General features: G+C 36.9%; 1 protein-coding gene across 1 annotated transcript in view; it reads left to right on the top strand.

Moving 5' to 3' along the window:
• The first annotated feature begins 2,369 nt into the window (after positions 1-2,369).
• The window catches only part of SLCO6A1 (solute carrier organic anion transporter family member 6A1), a 107,370-nt gene continuing 88,347 nt past the window's right edge, over positions 2,370-21,392 (top strand). The window contains exons 1-4 of the mRNA XM_067730222.1: positions 2,370-2,697; positions 14,307-14,567; positions 18,809-18,994; positions 20,889-20,985. Of these exons, the coding sequence (XP_067586323.1) occupies positions 2,370-2,697; positions 14,307-14,567; positions 18,809-18,994; positions 20,889-20,985 (872 nt within the window). The remainder of the gene's footprint in view (positions 2,698-14,306; positions 14,568-18,808; positions 18,995-20,888; positions 20,986-21,392) is intronic.

Genomic DNA, 21,392 nt, shown 5'->3' with positions numbered 1-21,392 from the left:
CCTCAGGATGCAGTTGTGCTAATAAGGTGTCATTGCAATGACCTTCTAACATATGCTGTCTCGTACAGTGAAAGGACATATCACTTTATGACTGTCACCTACTGCTTTCAGTAGTGATTTCCAGACTTAACATTCGTAAGGGGCTAAATCTTTTTTTTTCTCCATGGATACTTTAAACATCAGTGGGTATTTAAAATATGGCTACACGATCATACAGTTGTATCCTTGCATAAAGGATTACTCAGATGACCTTGGAAGCAAGTCAAAGATCAATAAATCAGAATCGGGAGGGGAGATCATCTCTGTCAGTTTCCTTGATAAGGTACTAGTGCTACCCAAGTAAGTAATGCAGTTGAGAATCTAGAAATATGCAGATATTAAAGGGTAAAATGTTATTTATAGAATCATAGCTGGAAGTTTAATACTTCTAGCTAAAAATGCTTCTTATAAAATCTTCTGTTCATGGAATGAATGTTCTTTGTTTTCTGCATAGGTTTCCCAGGGTAAATCAATCCAAGGACAATATTTCTCTGGTTTTATCTTTACCCTAGTAATATGCTCCATGCTCCTTTAAAGATTTCCCTAAGTATTACTAATAGTTTCCATTGGTTGTAGTCATTGTCTTCCTGTAACAGCCAATTTTTAATTAGTTAATTAATTACTAATCAAATCTTAATAAAATTCTTTAAAGTGCTAAGCACTGTTCCCTCAAGATGTGTTCAGTTTGGTGGAGAAATATATATACAAATAACATGAGATGCTTGTTTTAATGGAGATTTATATGGTCAAAGTGAAATTGTAGCATGAAGTCTTTGGGAAGTCACAATGAACTGAGTAGAACTGGAACATGAAGACCAAAGTCATAATAAAGTCAGTCAGAAGGCAGTAGTCAAAGCATGAAGAGCCTTGCAAATTTCATCCTGAAAAATCACAGGTTTCCAAATAGTTTTTGAACTATGGAATCCTTTATTCAAATAAAATATTACATGGAGTCTCAGAGGGTAAGACAGGTAAATAGATTGCAGTACTGGAAATCCTCTTCTAACGCTGGGTCTGAAGAGTTCCCAAGAGTTAGGAAGAAAAATAAATTACAGATGACTACCAAGACTTCAGACTGAGAGGGTGATCATTGTATATGTATTTACGTATATTTGACAAATTAAGTTTCTTAGTATAGGCAAAATAACATTTCCATTCACCAATGGGCATATAGCTCTGCTGAAGAAAGCCCAGCCTCAGGTCAATGGTGGTGTCTCTGGTACCTTCCTTCCCAGTTCTTCTCGGTGATTTTTTTTCCCCTGGTCTACCAGCCCCAGTACCATTTTAGCAGCACAAAAACTTGTTGAAGAGCTGGATTGTTTTTGATAACACAACGTCTAATCCAGGGGAGGAAAGATAGTTTCATTTCTCCTGGAAAGTCATCCTCCCCATACATATGTCCTGAATAACTTGTATTTCTGCCTAAGAAAAGAAAACCGATAATAAATTGCATTTTTACATAAAAACACACGTTTCATATCCTGGTAATATTCTCTTACATTCTTTCTTTTCAGAAGGATTTTTGTGCCTGGGAAAGTACATTGTTTTTTCATCTTGCTGGTTTTCATCCATTTGCTGCTAAGTGAAGTGTTTTACACATAGAAATTATTCTCCTGGAAACTCTATCCCTAGTTAAAAACAGAAAGGATTATTATTTTCCTCCCTAAATAGAGGAATGGGAAAATGATTTACTTTCCCAGGTACAAAAACAACCCTACTCTAATGGAAAGGAAGTTTCTTTTTCATGTCTTCTGATTTCTCCTGGTCATTTAACAATTTTCAGGTTGTTTCTAGCGAGATCATCCAGTTCAAAAAACACCACGATAAAATAAGTCTGGGTAAACTGGGAGACAGTTCTACTGTCCCATTATTGAACATTTCTCTTTCCTTGCTTCCTAATGAGAAAGTATTAAATAAGTAGTAGCATCCTTTGATGCTAGTGGATCAAAATATCTAATGGATCCTTTGCATTAGAGTTCCTCTGGCGGCCCCTGTCTGTGTGAGCAGTTATCAAAATCTAGTCGTACTAGCTTTCGCTCCACCCCCCTCCCCCTCCCCACGTGGAAGCAAAGAAGGAAACAGCCCTGTAAGCTCTCCCAGGGCAACTGTCAGCCTCCCCGCGGGACGTTTGCCTCCTGCCCAAGGAGAAACGTTCCCTCTGGAGGTTTGGGTGGCCACCAGTTCCCCGACGTCCGGGCCCAGCAGGCTTTTCCGCTGAAGCAAGGAGAGCAGGCCGCACCGAGCCTGTGGGAACCGCAGCCCACGGCCCGCCCCGCCTGCGCCGCCCAGCGTCAGCCACGACCCCTGCCTCAGCGGGCCGCGGCGGAGCCATGCAAGAAGCCCTAGTGGAAGTGGAGCCCCGGGCTGCGCTGGCCCAACCTGCCGAGAACACTGTGCCCTCGGAGGCCGAGGCCGGGAAAGCCAGGGGAAAAAACCCGCTCTTCAGGATCTTTCCAGCTAACCTAATCAAGTTCGGAAGGTTCAGAGAAAGAGACCAGGCTGGGTCCACGCCTTCCAGTATCAAGAAGGTACGGGAAAAACAGAAAGAGAGTTTGGAGGGGCCCTGCGGCTTGGGCTGTATGACTTTTCCCCGCTGTCAGCGTTTTAACAACATCCGTTGCTTCCTGATTTTCTTCTGCATCCTGGTCATCTCTCAATGTAAGCCTGACGGGGGGCTGGGTAGAGGAGAGGTGGTTCTGGTGCGGGCCAATGCGGGGCGTCAGAGGGTTGCCTACGTTGGGGAGGCGGAAGAGGGACGAGGTGCGTGGGGAGAGCTACGTGTGGTGTGGTGGCCCCGCTTCGTGTGGCGGGACTCTCCAGCGTCCTCAAGGTACGTCTGGAATCAAAGCTGGTTAAACGGGCCACTGCCTGGTTTACTTCACCTCATCAGGCACCTGATGGACATAATCCCCCCTCCGTGTGTGAAGGGGGCCTGGCCTCCAGAGAGCCTGATGGAGGGAGGGTGGCGTTGAGTCGTTGAACCGTTGTTTGGTCACCAGCCCTGAGAAGCTCTGTCATTCAGGGCTGAATCACTTGGGAGATTAAAATAAAGTCGAAAACAGTATCTGTGATCACCACGTTGTTTCTGCTTCTACCCACAATTTTGAGACACATTGGCCAAGCCACTTGTCTCCTGGATCTTGTTTCCTTATGTGTGGATTGAAGAGGTGGAGTGGGACCTCAAACTATATCAGAGAAACCAAACTCAAAGGTGTTTATCTTTGCCCACACAGTTTGCAGAAGAGTGTGAATTTGAATGCCTTTAGAGAAGGCATATATTTTCTACTTGGCCACAGCCCTCACCGCTCCCATTACACCTAGATTCTTTACTATCCTGTTTACACTGATGATATTGGAGTTTGCCAAACATGATCTGTTTTTGCTCTAAAATGCTGTGACTAAATAACTTCAATAAAAAGACTATATGTGATAAGTACCATATGAGAGGAACAAATAAATAGTCATCAGTTTGTCTTGAGAAATCATTAAAGAAGTTTCTTTGAGAAAGAAGCATTTGAATTATGCCTTGACAAATAGGTATAGTGATAGCTGGGGATGTAGAATATTTATTGAATAAGGAAATGAATGAAAGAGTGTTTTGGTAAGTAAACACTCAGTTACAGGAAAGCCTTGTTTTAGAATGGTGAGTGACAAGTTTGGCTGGATGATGGTTTCACCTAACCACCCAAACCGGTAATTATATTTATTTTATTCATCGTGTCTCCCCAGGACCTAATATAGTGACTGAGGCAGAAAAGACAATAAATATGTATTGAATACATAAGTAAATTAAAAAAGAAGAAAAAGACAAATTGTGGCCACATTATGAAGGTCTTTAAATATCAGACTGAGAATTCTGAAAGGATACTAAAAGTTGATTACTTCCCATTAATGTACTGGGTTAATAAGTCAGGTGCTTTACAAGCATCATCTCAATATAATCTCCCTATTCGGTGGGTAATGTGGAGCCAGTGAACGTTTTTAACAAGTGGTTGCAGTGAATGGTTTTTAGCTCTACTGCTTATTAACTGACTTCATACGGATCATTAGCACAGTTTGGGTATAAATACTGAGTCTTTCATTCATAAATGAATTTATGAATTTATTTAAATGAATTCTTCATTTTCCATTTATCAATTCATTTATTTACTGTTACATTTTAAACAATTTCAAACATACAGAAAGGGTGCAAAGGCAATACAAAGCATTCCTACCTCCCCTTCACCTAGATTCTCCAGTTGTTTACATTTTACCACATTTGTTCCTTCACCTTTTCTTTCCTATACTTATAGACTTTTTCAGACATGGTGCCCCATCACTGCTAAATACTCCAGTGTGCATCTTCCCAAAGTGAGGACATGCTGCTGCATAACCACCTTACACCCCTCCCAGTCAGGAATATCAGTGTGACACCACCATCATGTTATGAATTCGTACCCCCACTTACATATTGCCAACTCTCTCAATATTTTCTCCTTTCCCTTTTTGGTCCAAAATTCCATCCAGGAACACATGTTGCATTTAGTTGTCATACTTTAGACTTCCTCTTTAGTCTTCAACAGTTCCTCATTCTTTCCCTGTTTCTTATGTCCATGCCAGTCTTAAAGTATATGGGTCTTTCATTCTCTATGTTGAACTTTGACATGGTTTTTTTTGATCATTCCTTATGACCAGACTCAGGCCATACCTGCCTGCCTGCCACCCTCTCCCTCTCTCCCCGCAAATCTGTGATTTGCCTTTTCATTTTCTTGTGCCTTTTTGATGAAAAAGGTGTTCACTTTTGTTGAAGTCCAGTTTCTTAATTTTTTATGGTTCATTCTTTTTGGTTTCTATCTAAGAATGTATTGCCTAACTCAATGTCATGAAGATTTTCTGCTTTGTTGTTTTCTAGAATTTTTATGGTTTAGCCCTTATGTTTAGATCTCTGATCCATTTTGAATGATTTTTTTGTGTGTGTATGGAAAGAGTCAAAAATAATTTTTCTCCATATGGATACTTTATTCCAGCATGATTTATTAAACAGACTGTCTTTTGACCCATTGCATTACCTTGACACTGTTGTTGAAATTCTAATCTCTAGAGTCTTTTTCTAGCCTCTCTATTCTGTTTTATTGAACTAATATGTCTAACTTATGCAAATGCTGTATTGCATTGTTTACTCTGGTTTTCTTATATGTTTTGAAATCAGGTATTTTTATGACTTTGTTCTTTTTAAAAGTTGTTTTGGCTATCCTAGTTACTTTGCCTCTCCACATTAATTGTAGAATCAGTTTGTTTAATTCTGTAAAAAAACTTACTGGGATTTTAGTTGGATATGCTTTGATTGTATAGGTTTGGAGAAAATTCACATCTTTTTTTCTTTTGATTTATTATAAGAAAGAATACAGAAATTACTATTGCTCAAAACAGTCATTCTACGGGAAACCTCAAATAGCAAATTAGAATATATATATATATATATATATATATATATATATATATATATATATATATATATATATATAAAATTTTCTTTTTTTGAAAGATAGTTGCTAGGAGAGTAGATTTTCCAGACCCCAATGAAAGATTCATTTTGCAATCAGCTTAAGCCTATATATATATTTTTTAACATCTTTATTGGAGTATAATTGCTTTACAATGTTGTGTTAGTTTCTGCTGTATAACAAAGTGAATCAGCTGTATGTATACATATAACCCCATATCTCCTCCCTCTTGCATCTCCCTCCCACCCTCCCTATCCCACCCCTCTAGGTGGTCACAAAGCACCGAGCTGATCTCCCTGTGCTGTGCGGCTGCTTCCCCCTAACTATCTGTTTTACATTTGGGAGTGTGTATATGTCCATGCCACTCTCTCACTTCGTCCCAGCTTACCCTTTCCCCTCCCTGTGTCCTCAAGTCGATCCTCTACAGAAAATTGACATCTTAACAATACTGAGTGTTCTGATGCCTGACCATGGTGTATCTATTTAGGTCTTCTCTCCTGCAAGTTTGCTGTATTAATTTATTAGTTTTAGGAGGCTTTTGGCAGATTCCTTAGGATTTTTAACTACGTGATCATGTCAGCTGTGAATCAGGATGGTTTTACTTCTTTCTTCCCAGTCTGTATGCTTTTTATTTCTTTTTTTTGCTTTCTTGTACTGACTAGGACCTCCAGTACAATGTTGAATAGAAGTTCTGCAAAGAGATATTCATTTATTTTTCCTGATTTTAGGTAGAAATCATTTAGCCTTTCACAATTAAGTATGTTAACTGCAGGGTTTTTGTGGATACTCTTCACCAGTTTGTAGATGTTCCCTTTTATTCTTAGTTGGTTGGGAATTTTTGTCATCAATGGTGTTGAATTTTATCAAGTGTTTCTTTTCCTGTATCTACTGAGACCATGATATGGTTTTTCTTATTTATTCTATTAACATTATATATTGTGTTTTTTGATTTTTGGATTTTTAACCAACCTTGCATTCCTGGGATAAACCCTTATTGCTGGCCTATTATCTTTTTTTATAGATTGCTGGATTCAATTTGCAAAAATTTTGCTAAGAATTTTTTTTAATGAGAGTATTGGTTTGTAGTTTTCTTGGAATGTTTTTGTCTGTCTTTAGTATCAGGTTATACTGGCCTTATTAAATTAATTTGGATGCATTCCTTTCTCTTCTTTTTTCTGAAAGAGTTTATGTATGATTGGGTGCCTACACAAACTCTTTCAGAATTAGTTTGTCGATTTATTGCCTCTCTATATCAATATTAGTATCAGCTTTTTGCCTCTCAGCTCCAAACTCATCCTTTTTGCCTGCTCTGTGAAAATAGACCTGGGCCCTTTAAATATTTTTCTTTGTGAGCTGTCACAATGTTAAATTTTATCAGTAGAAGGTACTGGAGAGCCATTACACAGGAAATTTTACTTCTTGGTTCCAGTGTGTTTGCTTGACAAGCTCCTGCAGTGTATACAGATTTCTCTATCATCAAGCTGTTGCAGTGCTTGCATCTTCTCCAGTATCACTCTGCTGTAGTGCATGGTGTCCAGAAGCACTCAGTGGCTGGCAGCTTCCTTTGGCATTCCTGAGCTTTCCCCAGCACATAGAAGGAGAACTACCACAAAGTTTTAGAGTATAGATTTCCTGCCAGTTTTGTTAGCATGGCACCACAGTGACTTCTTGGTCGTTCAATAAGCCATGGCTATGCTCTCTTCAGCAAGGTGTGAATTTTAGCCCTTCAGTGCTCCCTTTCAGCCCTGGGGGAGTGGTTGTTCCTTATATGGGCTATTTCTATATTCTTTAGCATTCTCTTTACATCTAACTAGCTAATGCCTTGTTACACGAATCTCCTGTTATAGTTAATAATTCTTTATACTAAACTTTTCTTGTTCAAATTACTGTGTGGTTTCTCTCTTCTGATTGGATTCAGACTGTTATGGAATTGGTATCAGGAGTAGTCCCAGAAGATATACTCATAAAGTTGTAATTTTAGGATTGGTTTTGTTATGCCTTTAATCTTGAGTGAAGTGCTGAGCTCTTTGCCAGTGGAAGACGGGTAGTAGTTCTTGGCATGTAGTGGTATCATAACTAATCAAGCTATCACCTAGGCTTGATTGGGATGAAATGCCAAATGAAGCATGTACCTTGAAAGCTGAGTGGATGCTTAATTTACCTTATGGTAGTAATGATGACTATAAGGACTCTGGTGATGGATGGAATCTTTTGAATGCCCTTAAGCACTTATGAAGAGAAAATGACAAACTTAGGTTTGTTAACTCTCAGCTCATGTTATAGTCTGAGAATTCAAGGGCTCCCATCAAAGCCCTGAAGTAAGCTCTCATTTCTTTTAACCACAGAACAGATGTTTCTGGAAATCAAACGCAAAATGTAAATGTATGGATTGATGAATTATAATGACAGTTGAATTCAAAATCTTGTCAAATTTGCCCTGTGTCTTCCCCTCTCTTATGTATTCAAGAAGAGTGTTAATTTTTCAGTCTGTTCAGTTTGTTACTTACTAGGACATAGTGGTAACTTCTAAGCTCTTTACATGTGGAACTGAACTGTGTGTAAGTATTTGTGTGGACATATATTTTCATTTCTCTGGATTTATACCTAGGAGTGAAATTGCTCAGTCATACGATGCCTCTACAGTTTAATTTTTAAGTGTGCTCTATGTTTTCCATGTATGTACTTCAACGATTTGAAGAAGTTGCCTTTTATTCCTAGTTCATTGAGTGTTTTTATTATGAAAGGGGGTTAGATTTTGTCAAATGCTTTTTCTGCATTTTGATGTTCATGTAGCTTTTATTTTTTATTATATTAATTTAGTGAATTACAATGATTCATTTTCATATATTGAATTGAAATTAAGGAGGCCTGTGGCTTTGGGCACTTAAATTTGGTGAAACATTCAAAATAATCATAGAGACAACCTATCTAAAGAGGTTTGTCTTGTAAAGTATTTGTCAAAGAAAGATTCTCTGAATTGAGTATTTTGTCTGAAATATTTCAGTACAAAAATATAACTGAAGGCATTATTTAGTAGTGTTTTCTTTGAGCTTATGGGATACTTGCACACTTATAAAGAGTGCTTTTTCAATGAAAATATTATGATCTGTAGTAAAGAGTCATTTGGAGGCTTTATCAACTTCAAATTTATTAACTATTATATTGGAGATGTCTAAGACCTCAGTCAGGCTAAATGATTCACTAGAAGGACTCAGAGAAAGATGTTATACTCATGGTTATGATTTATTATAGTGAAAGGATACAGATTGAAATTAACAAAGGGAAAAGGCACACGAGACAAAGTCCAGAAAAAACCAGGCTAGGCTTCCATGTGTCCTTTTCCAGTGGAATTAATAGTAGGGATATGCTTTATACTCTCAGCAACAACGTGTGATAACACATATGCAAAGAATTGCCAGCCAAGGAAGAGCATGTGAGCCTTGGTGTCCAGGGTTTTTGCTTTTGTTTTTGTTTTTGAGGGGGTGTCAGTCCTCTAGGCATGCAGCATCTGTGTGACTGACCTCAGCTACTCAGATTCTATTACTCCATCGCTCACACCCAACAAAAAAGGTATTCACCATAAAGCATGTTGTTAACATAAACTGTCTGACCAAAATGGAACTGTGTGGCTCAAGGCCTCCAGCATATAAAAGCACGCTTATATGGTAGAATATTCCAAGGGCTCAGAGTCATCTCCCAGGAGCCAACCAAAGACCAGTCTTGAAGACAGGCCTCTTTTTGAGCAACCCAGGCTTGAGTTAACTCTTTACTGCAAAACTATAAAAAGCAATTCTGAATTACAATTAATTTTTTTTTTTTTTTGCGGTACACGGGCCTCTCACTTTTGTGGCCTCTCCCATTGCGGAGCACAGGCTCTGGACGCGCAGGCTCAGCGGCCATGGCTCACGGGCCCAGCCACTCTGTGGCATGTGGGATCCTCCCAGACTGGGGCATGAACCCGTGTCCCCTCCATCGGCAGGCGGACTCCCAACCACTGCGCCACCAAGGAAGCCCCTACAATTAATTTTATAAGAACAATTAGAGATAAGATCATATTAAAATATATTCTTCAGAAAAAATATGAATTAACATTTTATTAGAGGTAAGTATGGCTAAGAAATTGGTTAAAGTATCTGAGTGTGTAACGAGAATAATATTCCTTTATTTTGTAAATATCATGATACATAGTATAAAGATATTTAAAAAGTTTTTGACCAAATTTTTACCTTCACTAATGTAATAAAACTAGTTGGTTTATAAATTACAAAAATTATGTGATTTTTTATGTAGTACTCCATACCAGGCATTGAACCAGGAAAAATACAAACAAAACAACCCTTAAAGATGGGAATCTGGAATTGGTTATCTCACCTGATTGGGCTTGAAAGCAATGAAAAAAGCAATATTTGTGCCTGTGGAAAATGGTACACTGGAAGTCAGTGGCATGTAGTGACTTAAAAGAGTTATTTAAAATGTTGCCTGGGATAAAGTTCTTACTAGAGGGAAGACTTTGGGAGACTAAGAGCTTCTGCAATTGAGTCCTATGGTGGAAGTTTTGACTACAGAGATTTTGGGGTTGATTGCTTCTCACTGCACTGAAAAATTCACAGAAAGAAAATGAGAAGTTTAGGGCATGATTAGAAATGCGTGAGCTTTTCTGATGGTGAATTTTCTGTGAGAATCTTATCACTTTTAGGCACATACTGCATATTTGGAACAGTACCAACCCATATTCACACTTTCAGAATTACAACATAAGTTGAATTCATAAATTTATGAGATCACTTATGTGAGAATTGGGGCATTGATTGGAGAAGAGTGGAACCCTGAGAATTGGGACAAAGGCATTTGGGTGGAATTCTGTGAATCCGACAACTGTAAACTCTGAAATCCTGAACCTCCTTTCCCAGTAGGACCAACTATTCCTGCTATGTCTCAAAAAGAAACAATTCCTTGCTTGGAGACCCTGAATTTACTTCACCTGAGTTAAGGGAATGCTGATTGCCCTCATGACCCACCCTACCATCCCTTATTGCTACTAGACTCATAGCTAGAATCAGATTCCAGCCTTCCCAGAATGACTAACATAAAATCTGTCCTGGGAGATAATACCTTATATACCCAAAATTTGCCTGCCACTTCAGTGATGTCTCTAGGGACCAATTGGTATGGAGTGTGCAGGGCTACCTCTTCTCAAACGAAGGACAAGTTTTTCATTTCTACCACCCACTACTAAGAAAAAACATAACCTTTGGTGAACCTGTGGTTTTCTGAAGACGAAAGTCTGCTGTAGTATAATGCTATAGGAAGCATCATAGCCCTGAAAAACAGAGAAAAAAGGAAGTCCTTCCAGTGGGCAAAACATTGGAGAGTACATCTGATTGTCTGTATTGCCTAGATACCAGGCTGCCTTTGACTAATGGTTTGACCATTTGGTGATTAGGAAAGGGTTGTGTAAGTGATATGTCTCTGAATGGGCAAAGTTATCCTATGTGAATGTTCACCAAAAGAAATCCATTGCAGAGGAAGCTCTCAGTAATGAAGTAGATAGACAGCTATCCTGTGAATATTAATCAGCCTCTTTCCTCTGCCATTGTATGTCTTGTTCAGTGGGCTCATATTTATAGTGACAATCATATCAAAGATAAGAGTTTATATGAGAGCTGAATGCAAGGCTTTATCTTCACCAGAGCTGATCTGGCTATTGCATTTCGGAGTGCCTGAATTGCCACCAGGAAAATTCAACACAATCCAGGAAATAACTCCATTCCCTAGTGAAACCAACCAGCTATCTGGAAACAGGTTGATTATGTTATCTGCTTCTATTATAGAGTGGGCAATAACTTCTCATCACTGAAATAGATATTTATTTTAGATCTGGGTTCTTCTTTCATCACCACAGTTCTGCCAGAACAACTATAATTGGACTTAATGAATGCCTCATACACCATCATAATCATCTTATGTAGTATCACATTACTTTTAAGGAAGGAACTCGTTTTACAGCAAAAGAAGTACATCAGGAAGTTCATGTTCATGGAATTCACTGGTCTTACTACAGAGTTCAATAACCAGAAACTCTTGGCGTTATAGATAATTTTAATGTCCTATTGAAGACTCAGATAAGGCATCAGCTAGGAGACAGGAATCAAAAGTTTGGGTACTGTCCTGTAGAGTGAGGCATATGCTTTATGTTAGTAATCTATATATGTTATCTGAAATCAAGAGGAAGAAGAGCGGGTGAAATTTGGAAGGAGGAAGTTATAAATATCAACTGTAGTCTAATAACCATTTAGAGACATAAACGCTGTAGCAACTATGCATTTTTCTCGTTTTAAATGTACGCACACACAAACATATATACATTTGTGTGTGTATGTATTTCAATTTTTAATTTTTTTCTCTTCCTCTTTCCCTTACTATTTTATAGAAGAGTATTGTGGAAGATAACTTTACAAATTTGTCTCTACAGAATATTCCTAAATTGGAAGAGGAATTAATACCCCAACCCAGAGACGGACACAGTTACTGACAGGACATTCTTTGCCTTGGCCAGTATCCTCCTTTGCCACATTTAAAATGAGAGTTGACAAAGTGAGGGAGTGGCATGGACATATATATATACTACCAAATGTAAAATAGATAGCTAGTGGGAAGCAGCCGCATAGCACAGGGAGATCAGCTTGCTGCTTTGTGACCACCTAGAGGGGTGGGATAGGGAGGGTGGGAGGGAGGGAGACGCAAGAGGGAAGAGATATGGGAACATATGTATATGTGTAAGTGATTCACTTTGTTATAAAGCGGAAACTAACACACCATTGTAAAGCAATTATACTCCAACAAAGATGTTAAAAAAAAAAATGAGAGTTGAAGAAAATGCTTTTAGGTGCAGCAAAGTTTCTGTATCTTGTTTCTTGCTGGTTTTGGTCTGTTAAACTGCTGTGGTTCTGGGTCTGATTATGGTTTCTTCTGCAATACAGTTCCCTCACAGATTTAGTTAGGCCTACATCTTTGCTTAATTATTTATTTACTTATACCATTTATACCTTACAATTTAATTTTTATGTTAAAGAAAACCCATTCAGGTTTGTGATTCAACTAGAAGAAGGGTTAAAATTACCTTGAAATGGATATGGTGACTGATTGGACTATGTGTCTCCATTTTGGGGGAAAAAGTGAGAACATCTTTGTTTGTAAGAATGATAATCGCAACATGTTTGGCAGAAGCATGATTATGTTGCTATTAATTTGGTATGGAAGTTTAAATATGGGAAGAAGGGTGAAAATGTGTCCTAAGTAGTCCAGAGGGTGAACTCTTCAAGTTATTTGTTGGCCATGCACTCCATTGTTGCCATTCTGGACTCACCCCTATTTCCAAGGGGACTGGCAGCCTGTAAACTACAGTTACCAGACTTCCTTGCCAGCTGGCTTCCACTTAGGTGTTGCCAGTAAGAGGCTGTGGCAGTACATTTGAAAAAGGGGCAATGGGAAGCCTCTCTTTTCTATCTCTACGCTGGTGATGATTTTGGCAGCAGCAGCAATACTGGGTAAGCGAAGGCTCCTGGATTTATAGTCAGGAATAAATAAAACTCCATCAGCAACAACAGTGGATGATGCAGCAGTACAGTGTTCATGGGCACTGGCTCAAGCAACTGCAAGAGCAGCAGAAACAGCAGGTGACTATGAGGTAGCTAAATTTCATAGCATTAATAGGTGTGTGGGTCCTGGCTTCCTACAAAGAGGTAGTGATTGCAGTTCCAACAGCAGTAGCAGCAGCAGTAGCTGTCACTACTCCAGCAACTTTAGTGGCATTTATATCATGAGTTTTGGGGTTTTTTGTTTTTTTTTTTTTTCGGTACGCGGGCCTCTCACCGCTGTGGCCTCTCCCGCTGCGGAGCACAGGCTCCGGACGCGCAGGCTCAGCGGCCATGGCTCACGGGCCCAGCCACTCCGCGGCATGTGGGATCCTCCCGGACTGGGGCACGAACCCGCGTCCCCTGCGTCGGCAGGCGGACCCTCACCCACTGCGCCACCAGGGAAGCCCTATCATGAGTTTTGATTAGTAACTATTTTTTCTTTTCACTCCAACAAATGTATTACTTTTGTAACCAACACCGATATCAATTTCTTTCTGTTTCAAATACTTAGTATGTTTATTTTTCCCAGTTGGATGCTGAGTTATAGAAATACACATATATGATACCATTTACTTACTGTTCAAGAACATGACAAATGATACTCTATATTGTTAAAGGATGTATATATACATTGTCAAAAAAGTGTTAAAACGGCTCAGAAATGGTAAACTCCAAATATTGGATATGGGTTATAGAGTGAGAGAGAAGAATGTGTTTAGGGAGTGCATGTTGGGTTTCAACTATTTTGTTAACGTTTTATTTCCTATTCTAGATGGGAGATAAGCAAATATTCATTAGATTGTTATTTATTCATTTTTTAATAATTGAAACATAATACATTAAAATAAAGATCAGTACTGAGATGATTAAAAAGAGCATATTCTTCAGTATATTACTCATAAATATAGTTTAAAAATAGTTACAAAAATTCAATTAGCAAATATTTCATAGAGGTTAAGACATATTAGTGTTTTAGAAAAGGAACTATTATGTATTTATAGATCTTAAACATTCAGAGTAATGTAAAATAAACTTAAGTCATTGCAAATTGTTTTGTTTTTCAGTGATTATAATGATGATCTATTTTGTCTTTATAAAGATAATTTAATGCATATTATTGCTTTCTTTTTTTCTTTTTACATTTTAGGTATTGTGTTTGGTCTTGTAGATCTGGGCACTGGCAATTTTCAGAAGGAGAATCATCTGAAAACCACTGAGAATTTAGTGCTGTCATTGACCTATGATATTTCATCTTGCCTGGTAGTAGTGTTCATAGCATATTATGGAGGGAAAGGAAACATACTAGGATGGATTACAGTTTCCTCCTTTTTAGTAGGATCTGGATCACTTTTATTTGCTTTTCCATACTTTAGTGGTGGAAATTATAAAATGACGGTAGAAACTGAAGGTAAGATTTTAAAAGATACTATCATACATCAAATCATTATTCATTTAAGCCATTGGCTCTAGGAACTTAAAATAGACTGTGATATTTATGTGTCTGTACATTCATTCATCTGTATCTACTTATATGATCAAGTTTATTAAGCTAATTAATGGTAGCTCCCTGGTAACATGTATGTCATTCTCCCATCTTCTCATGATCATATACCCTTTCATCTAAGAGATGGGCCTAGTAACATGAAAGAATATTTTGGATGATATTTGGGATAATATTTGGGATAATTATTTTGTGAAATTGGTTTTCTTTTATCAATTTTCATATATATTATAAATCTTTTGATTTATATCTTCCACAGTATACTTAAATTGATCCCTTTATTTTGACCTCAGCACACATATACACAAGTACAAAGGCAAAGATAACCAAACTTACACAGACACACACAAAAAGTCAGAACTTTTCTAGCTACTTCTGCCATTTCAAAATGGGTGCTGCCCTTTGACACAGGACTTCGAATCTGGAAAGATTGGAGGCTTCTTTGCTTTCTTCATTGTTTTTTTGATTTATTCCACAATTTTTTGCTACTCCCAGTAGATAAAAAGGCTATTTGAAGTCCGTAGCACTATTTCTGACACTTTTGTGTCAGGGACTTTCTTGTTATGCATAGGCTTATAAAAGTGTTGGAATGCATTTACCAGTTTTGGAAACTTTAAACTGGGCTTTAGCAGGAAATGATGGAAAAGGCATGAGGATGTCTCTATATGTGTGTATGTGTGTATATACATTTTTATGATGTTTAAAAGTATGTTTGTGATGTGTGTTTATGCTGTGTGTTTACAATGGAAATAAAAATAGTTCATATTAAATATAATTTATATAAGATATTTAGCTATATATACTATATAATTCATATTATAAATAATATACTGATATGTATATGATATATATCATATAATTTATGAAATCTAATATTCACATATATTTATGTTTATTATATTTGTAGACTATATGTAGAATAAATACATTTATTAATTTATAGAATATATTTGTAATATATTTATTATATTTGTATAATGGACAGCTAATTGAATTAGAAGATGACTTATGGGAAGAAGGGAATGGATAACACTTTACTCCTATCCTTCCCTTAATCCTTTTCTGGTGAGAAAAGGTGAAAAGTTAGGAAGCACTGCTTGAGACATTAAAAATGCTGCTTGATGAGTACTCAGGAGTAATGACAGTAGAACTAGTACAGTCTTTCTTCCTTTGTGTTTTCTTTATAGTATCTAGATTCTAGATATTTTATTTTCTGCTTGTGATTAAGAACGTGTAATTTATCTAACAACAACCATTCAGTGTATTTACTGGGTAACCCTCTGCTTGTTGTTAGAGAAGCAGAAATAGAGTAAATAAATGGTCTTTGCAGGTAGAAGTGCTTATTTCATACACACATCTATGCAGATATTTCACTCATTTTGTTGAAAAGTTTAGTTCTTACATAACTAATTTTCTACTCTATGTACATACTTCAGTTTATGTATGTATATATATTTAATTTCTGTATTTTCTTCTTTCATCCTTTTTTTGGGGGGGGGTCCTTCTCTTATTCTTTTCTGAATATCCCTCCTATTCTATTCTCTATTTTCCCCAGTTACCTGCCATACCCATCTTCCTGTATGACTGGCCTGAACCTTGGAGCAGTCCATTTATCACCACCTTACACTCCCTTTCTCTGCCCCCTCTACCCCATCTCAGTTTTCTGTACTAATGACAAATTGGTCTTCAGTCCCTATGTGTCAACTAACATGTAGAAATCATAGTAAACCAAATCCTTGAGAAGTTAAAACTAATTTTCTCCTCTAGTTCATGCAAACAGTTGTATCACACTCTGATCTTTAGTTTCTAGATCTCTGCATATAATTGAACACCCAACATATCCATGGTTGCAGTGCACTGTCACATTACTAAGAACTTACTAAATATCTGTTATCTCACTGTCTGATTATATCCACTAATTCTTCTAACTCACTCATATAACAGAAACATCAGTTCTTTCCTTTCATTAGAACCTTTAGTGTATTGACATCTACTTTCTCCCTTTATCAGATTCTCCTTGTTGTTACTTTCTTTCATTTGTAGCTTATTTTATGTTCCTTAATATGACATGTTAGAATATTTCAGACATACTCTAATCATTATACTAAGCTCTCTGTCCCATTGTCCTTTCTTGTTCCTCGTCTGGAAAACTTTTGATCCAACCATATACCTTTCTTTTATATCTATATCTGGGCTGCTGATGAGTGTTTTAGAGAAAAATCACACAAGAGGACAGCTTAGTCCCACAATGAATTTGTTACTTTCAACCTCAATTATACTTTCAAATGGATCCATTCCCCTGATTTTTTTTTCAGTTCCCTTCTATAATTCACAACAAAGATTTTTGATTTTCCTCGTGTCTTAGTTAGTGTGGGCTGCTATAACAAAAATATCATAGACTGGTTGGTTTAAAAAACAGAAATTTATTTCTCACCGCTCTGAAGGCTGAGAGTCCAAGATCCAAGTGCCCTTCTTCACTTTAAAAAATCCCTTGTTTGGACTATAATTTCAAGAAGGGCACTAAAAGATTAGTTTTATCCTACTGGTAGAAGACATTTGTTTTCAAATGTTGGGCAGCAGGAATCTCAGGACCATGATCCTTAGGAGAAGGGAAACAAGTTGAATGTTTTTTTTTCTAGAAGGAGACAAGAGTAGTAGATTAGGGACATACTTGATTATCAGGAGGGTGAAGGACCTACCTGAGTTTAATAATCATGCATTCAAAGTGAGATTTGCATTGTTGTGTGTTTCCCTCCAGCCTCATTCAACTTTGAAAACGTAGGTATAGAGTAGGGAGAAGAGTTTAATTTGACCAGGGCTGAAGTTTTACTAAGGGATTGCATGATATGAAAGAGAACAAAGGATTTAAAAGTGTTAAGATGATAATGAGAGAAGTAAGGAGATAAAGGGGACATTGAGATCGTGAAAAGGAGCAGGATCAATGGACTGATTATAGGTCTTGGTGAATTTTAAGGATTGTAGCAGCTGGGTTGCTAGAAGGAGTGATCTGGAAAAATAGAGTTTGAGTGTAGGATGCTTACAATTAAGGAAGGCTTGTAGTTATTGTTTCTGAAAGTTTAAAATGAGTAGCTAGGGTAAGTGGAATACAAGTACATGAACGGAGAGGAGTTCAAGGAACTAAGAAGCTAGGATGTTGGAAATATCAGATTGATACTGATATCACCACAAGTTAACATGTCTATATAAAATTGAATCAGTATTTTGGATCACAATTCTAGAGACCTCCTCGCATTTGACGTGGGATCAAGTTTCATTCTCTGTGGATACTGAACCACCTGAAAATTTCCATTTGTGTACTATTTTGCAGTCTATACTATTACCAGTTTTCCACTAATATTTTAAGAGCATTTGTTAAATTCCAATCAAAATAGACACAGTCAGAATGATCTAATTAGCATTACCTGGATCTACCAATCTAATGACAAATGTAATTCCAACAAACATTTATTTACTATTGATTTACAACCATGTGAATTTGAAAAAGCATAAGAAATACACTGTCACCTAAAGGAGTTTAAAATCTAGTACATTACCATATAATGACCAACAGAGAGAAAATTTTATTGTATAATGCCTTGTCTTTATGCACCTGTATTCTAGAAGTTAGTGGGTCTAAAATGGGAAACTATTTAGTAACACGAAGTTAATTTGAAGATTGCTGAAGAAGTGGATCTAGAACTAAACTCAGAAGGTAATCTTTAGTAATTCAGATAATTTAGGATGTTAGAAATACTTTTACCCTGGGGTCAAAACTCAGGGGTACCAGATGCCAAATTTAAGAGGAATATGTGTGTATGTGTGTGTATATACATATATGTATGTATATACTTATGCACACATAAGTATATATATACATATAATTATGCATACACATTTATATTTGGTTTATAATATGTGCATATTTTCCAGTATTCCCACAAATTTTCTTTTATCATTGCTTTTTTTCTGAGAACATGATGATTGATTATAGAACTACTACATTCAATATACATGAGTGTTAACTAAAATAAAAGCATAATGGTGGAAATAGCTTATAAAAGGTAAAACATTTCATAGAAGATACTGCGTATTTGTTGTATGTTTAACTTTTGACTCATTTAACAAAAATATAATTATCTTTTCAAAAGATACTTGCCAAGAAATGAAGATGGTCAAGGCTTGCAAGAAAGCTTCATTATCATTCCAATCAAAATATATGACGTTCTTCATCCTTGGGCAGAGTGTGCAGGGAATAGCAGCTATACCTCTTTATGTCCTTGGAGTAACCTTTATTTATAACAGCGTTGCCACACACTCAGCTGGTATTTATCTAGGCAAGTTATTTCCCCTTCTAATATGATTTTTATATATTTTCATCCTATCAACCTATTTAGGCTGCAGTTCATTTCGCTGGGAAAAAAAATCTCAAATTACCAGATTAAATTGCTTGAGTAGTTGTATGTTTTAACTTTAAGGATACAGTGGGGTATCACTTCTCGGCCTTTTGGCTAATATCAAGGATATAGTGGGATGTTGCTGCCATAATATCCATAAGGGAGTAGAAATATTGTTTATGCTTGCTTAGAGCAAGATTCAGTGTGGTGCTGAAATAATCATTACTAAGCTCTTTACGTACATTAACACAATCGTTTTGGGGAGCTTTGATTTTTTTTTTTTTTTTTTTTTTGTGGTATGCGGGCCTCTCACTGCTGTGGCCTCTCCCGTTGCGGAGCACAGGCTCTGGATGCGCAGGCTCAGCGGCCATGGCTCACGGGCCCAGCCGCTCAGCAGCATGTGGGATCCTCCTGGACCGGCACACGAACCCGTGTCCACTGCATCGGCAGGCGGACTCTCAACCACTGTGCCACCAGGGAAGCCCAGCTTTGATATTTTGAAGTTAATGAAAACATAATCTCATTCATCCTATCAAGGAGAGGAGTGATGTGCTATTTAATTAGCTACAGTGTAGTATCCTCTATTTATAATATTTCATGCTAGTGTATTGCACAATAAGTAGCCCTGGGGTACAGTAATCTGTACCTCTTTATATTGTAATAGCTTCTGGTCCTGGTAGATCATCTACTTATACAGGGTTATCTAACTATCATTTTTGGAAAAAAATTTAAAGTTGTTTTTACATACTTATTGTGAAGGTGACTTAACAGAAAATAACATTTTTCACCAAAATAATAATTTTTCCACCAGAGGTAAGGAAAGTCATATCAATGAACTAAAATAGATAATATTCATATTTATGTTTGTTTTTAGAAAAAAAATTGTAGCCATTCATTACCGTTGGCTGATGGTGGCAACAAATCTGTTTGTTTTACTTTTGATTCTATTGAATAGCAGTTAAAACACATGTATACACTACAGAGAGTAGCTTACTTTATTGCTACCTCCTGCCACCCTGGCAGCTAAAGTGAAGGATGCAAAGGTGATGTTTATGTTAAAGTATTATCTTGCTTTAGTACCACAAATTAAATTGAAATAAGACCCGTTGAATTTGTATTAAATATATGTGTATTTATTTATATTACATTAATATATAGATTAAATAAGGTACAGTGAATTACAAAATTATCTGAGTTTTTCTAATATGTGCATTGAATAATATGTATGATGATAAATTTTATGTGTCACCTTGGCTAGGTTATGGCAACCAGTTGTTTGGTCAAACACCAGTCTAGATGTTTCTGTGATAATTTTTAGATGTGACTAATATTTACAATCAGTAGACTTTGAGTCAAGCAGATTACCCTTCATAATATGCGTGAGCCTCTTCTAAACAGTTAAAGCCTTTCAGAACAGACTGAGGTTTCCCAAAGAAGCAATTCTGTCTCCAGACTACAGTGTAGAAACTCTGCCTGAGTTTTCCCATGCTGCTGGCGTGCCCTGTAGATTTAAGACTTAATTATGGACTCAAGACTATAACATTAGCTCTTATCTGGATTTCCAGCCTGCCAGCCTGCCCTACAAATTTGGATTTGCCAGCCCTACAATTTCATGAACCACTTCCTTAAAGTCTCTGCCTCGCTCTCTGACTCTCTGTCTCTCTCTGTTTCTGTCTCTCTGTTTCTCTCTCAATATCCTATTGGTTCTGTTTCTTTGGAGACTAATAGAATATTCCATGAAGCTTTCAGAAATAATTCATTGCAGTGAGATCATTTTTATCATTTTACAACAAAGTTGGGTTATGTAGTTTGATGTTCAGTATCCATTTTATAGGCCTTGTGGAAGCTGCAGGAATACTCGGATATGCTTTGGGATATGCAATAGGAGCACCCTTAATTAAGGCCTCTGTGAACAGTACTTTTGAGACAAGGTAGGCTGGGTTTTTTTTTCTCTTTTTTTTCTGTTTTACATTGTATAAAATATTTATTGGATAGATACTGTAGCTTATAAATATATAATTTGTAATTACTATTTTAAAAATATGTAAATGTGACTGATATGCACATATGTATACATATAAATATATCTAAAATACACATTTTATCTTTGCTGTTTGAAATATAATTCAAAAAACAACTTATAATGACAACCATACTACTATTTCCACATATAGTTTTTTTTTTAATTGAGGTATAAAACACATAGTGTAAAATTTACCATCCTAACCATTTTTAAGTGTATAATATAGTAATGTTAACTATATGCATATTGTTGTGTAACGTATCTCTAGAATTTTTTCGTCTTGCAAAACTGAAACTCTATATCCATTATACAACA

This window comes from Pseudorca crassidens, chromosome 3 (assembly GCF_039906515.1).
Source record: "Pseudorca crassidens isolate mPseCra1 chromosome 3, mPseCra1.hap1, whole genome shotgun sequence".
NCBI classification, from domain to species: Eukaryota; Metazoa; Chordata; class Mammalia; order Artiodactyla; family Delphinidae; genus Pseudorca; species Pseudorca crassidens.
Note: the sequence above shows the minus strand (reverse complement) of the source record. Positions and strands in the feature narration are given on the sequence as shown.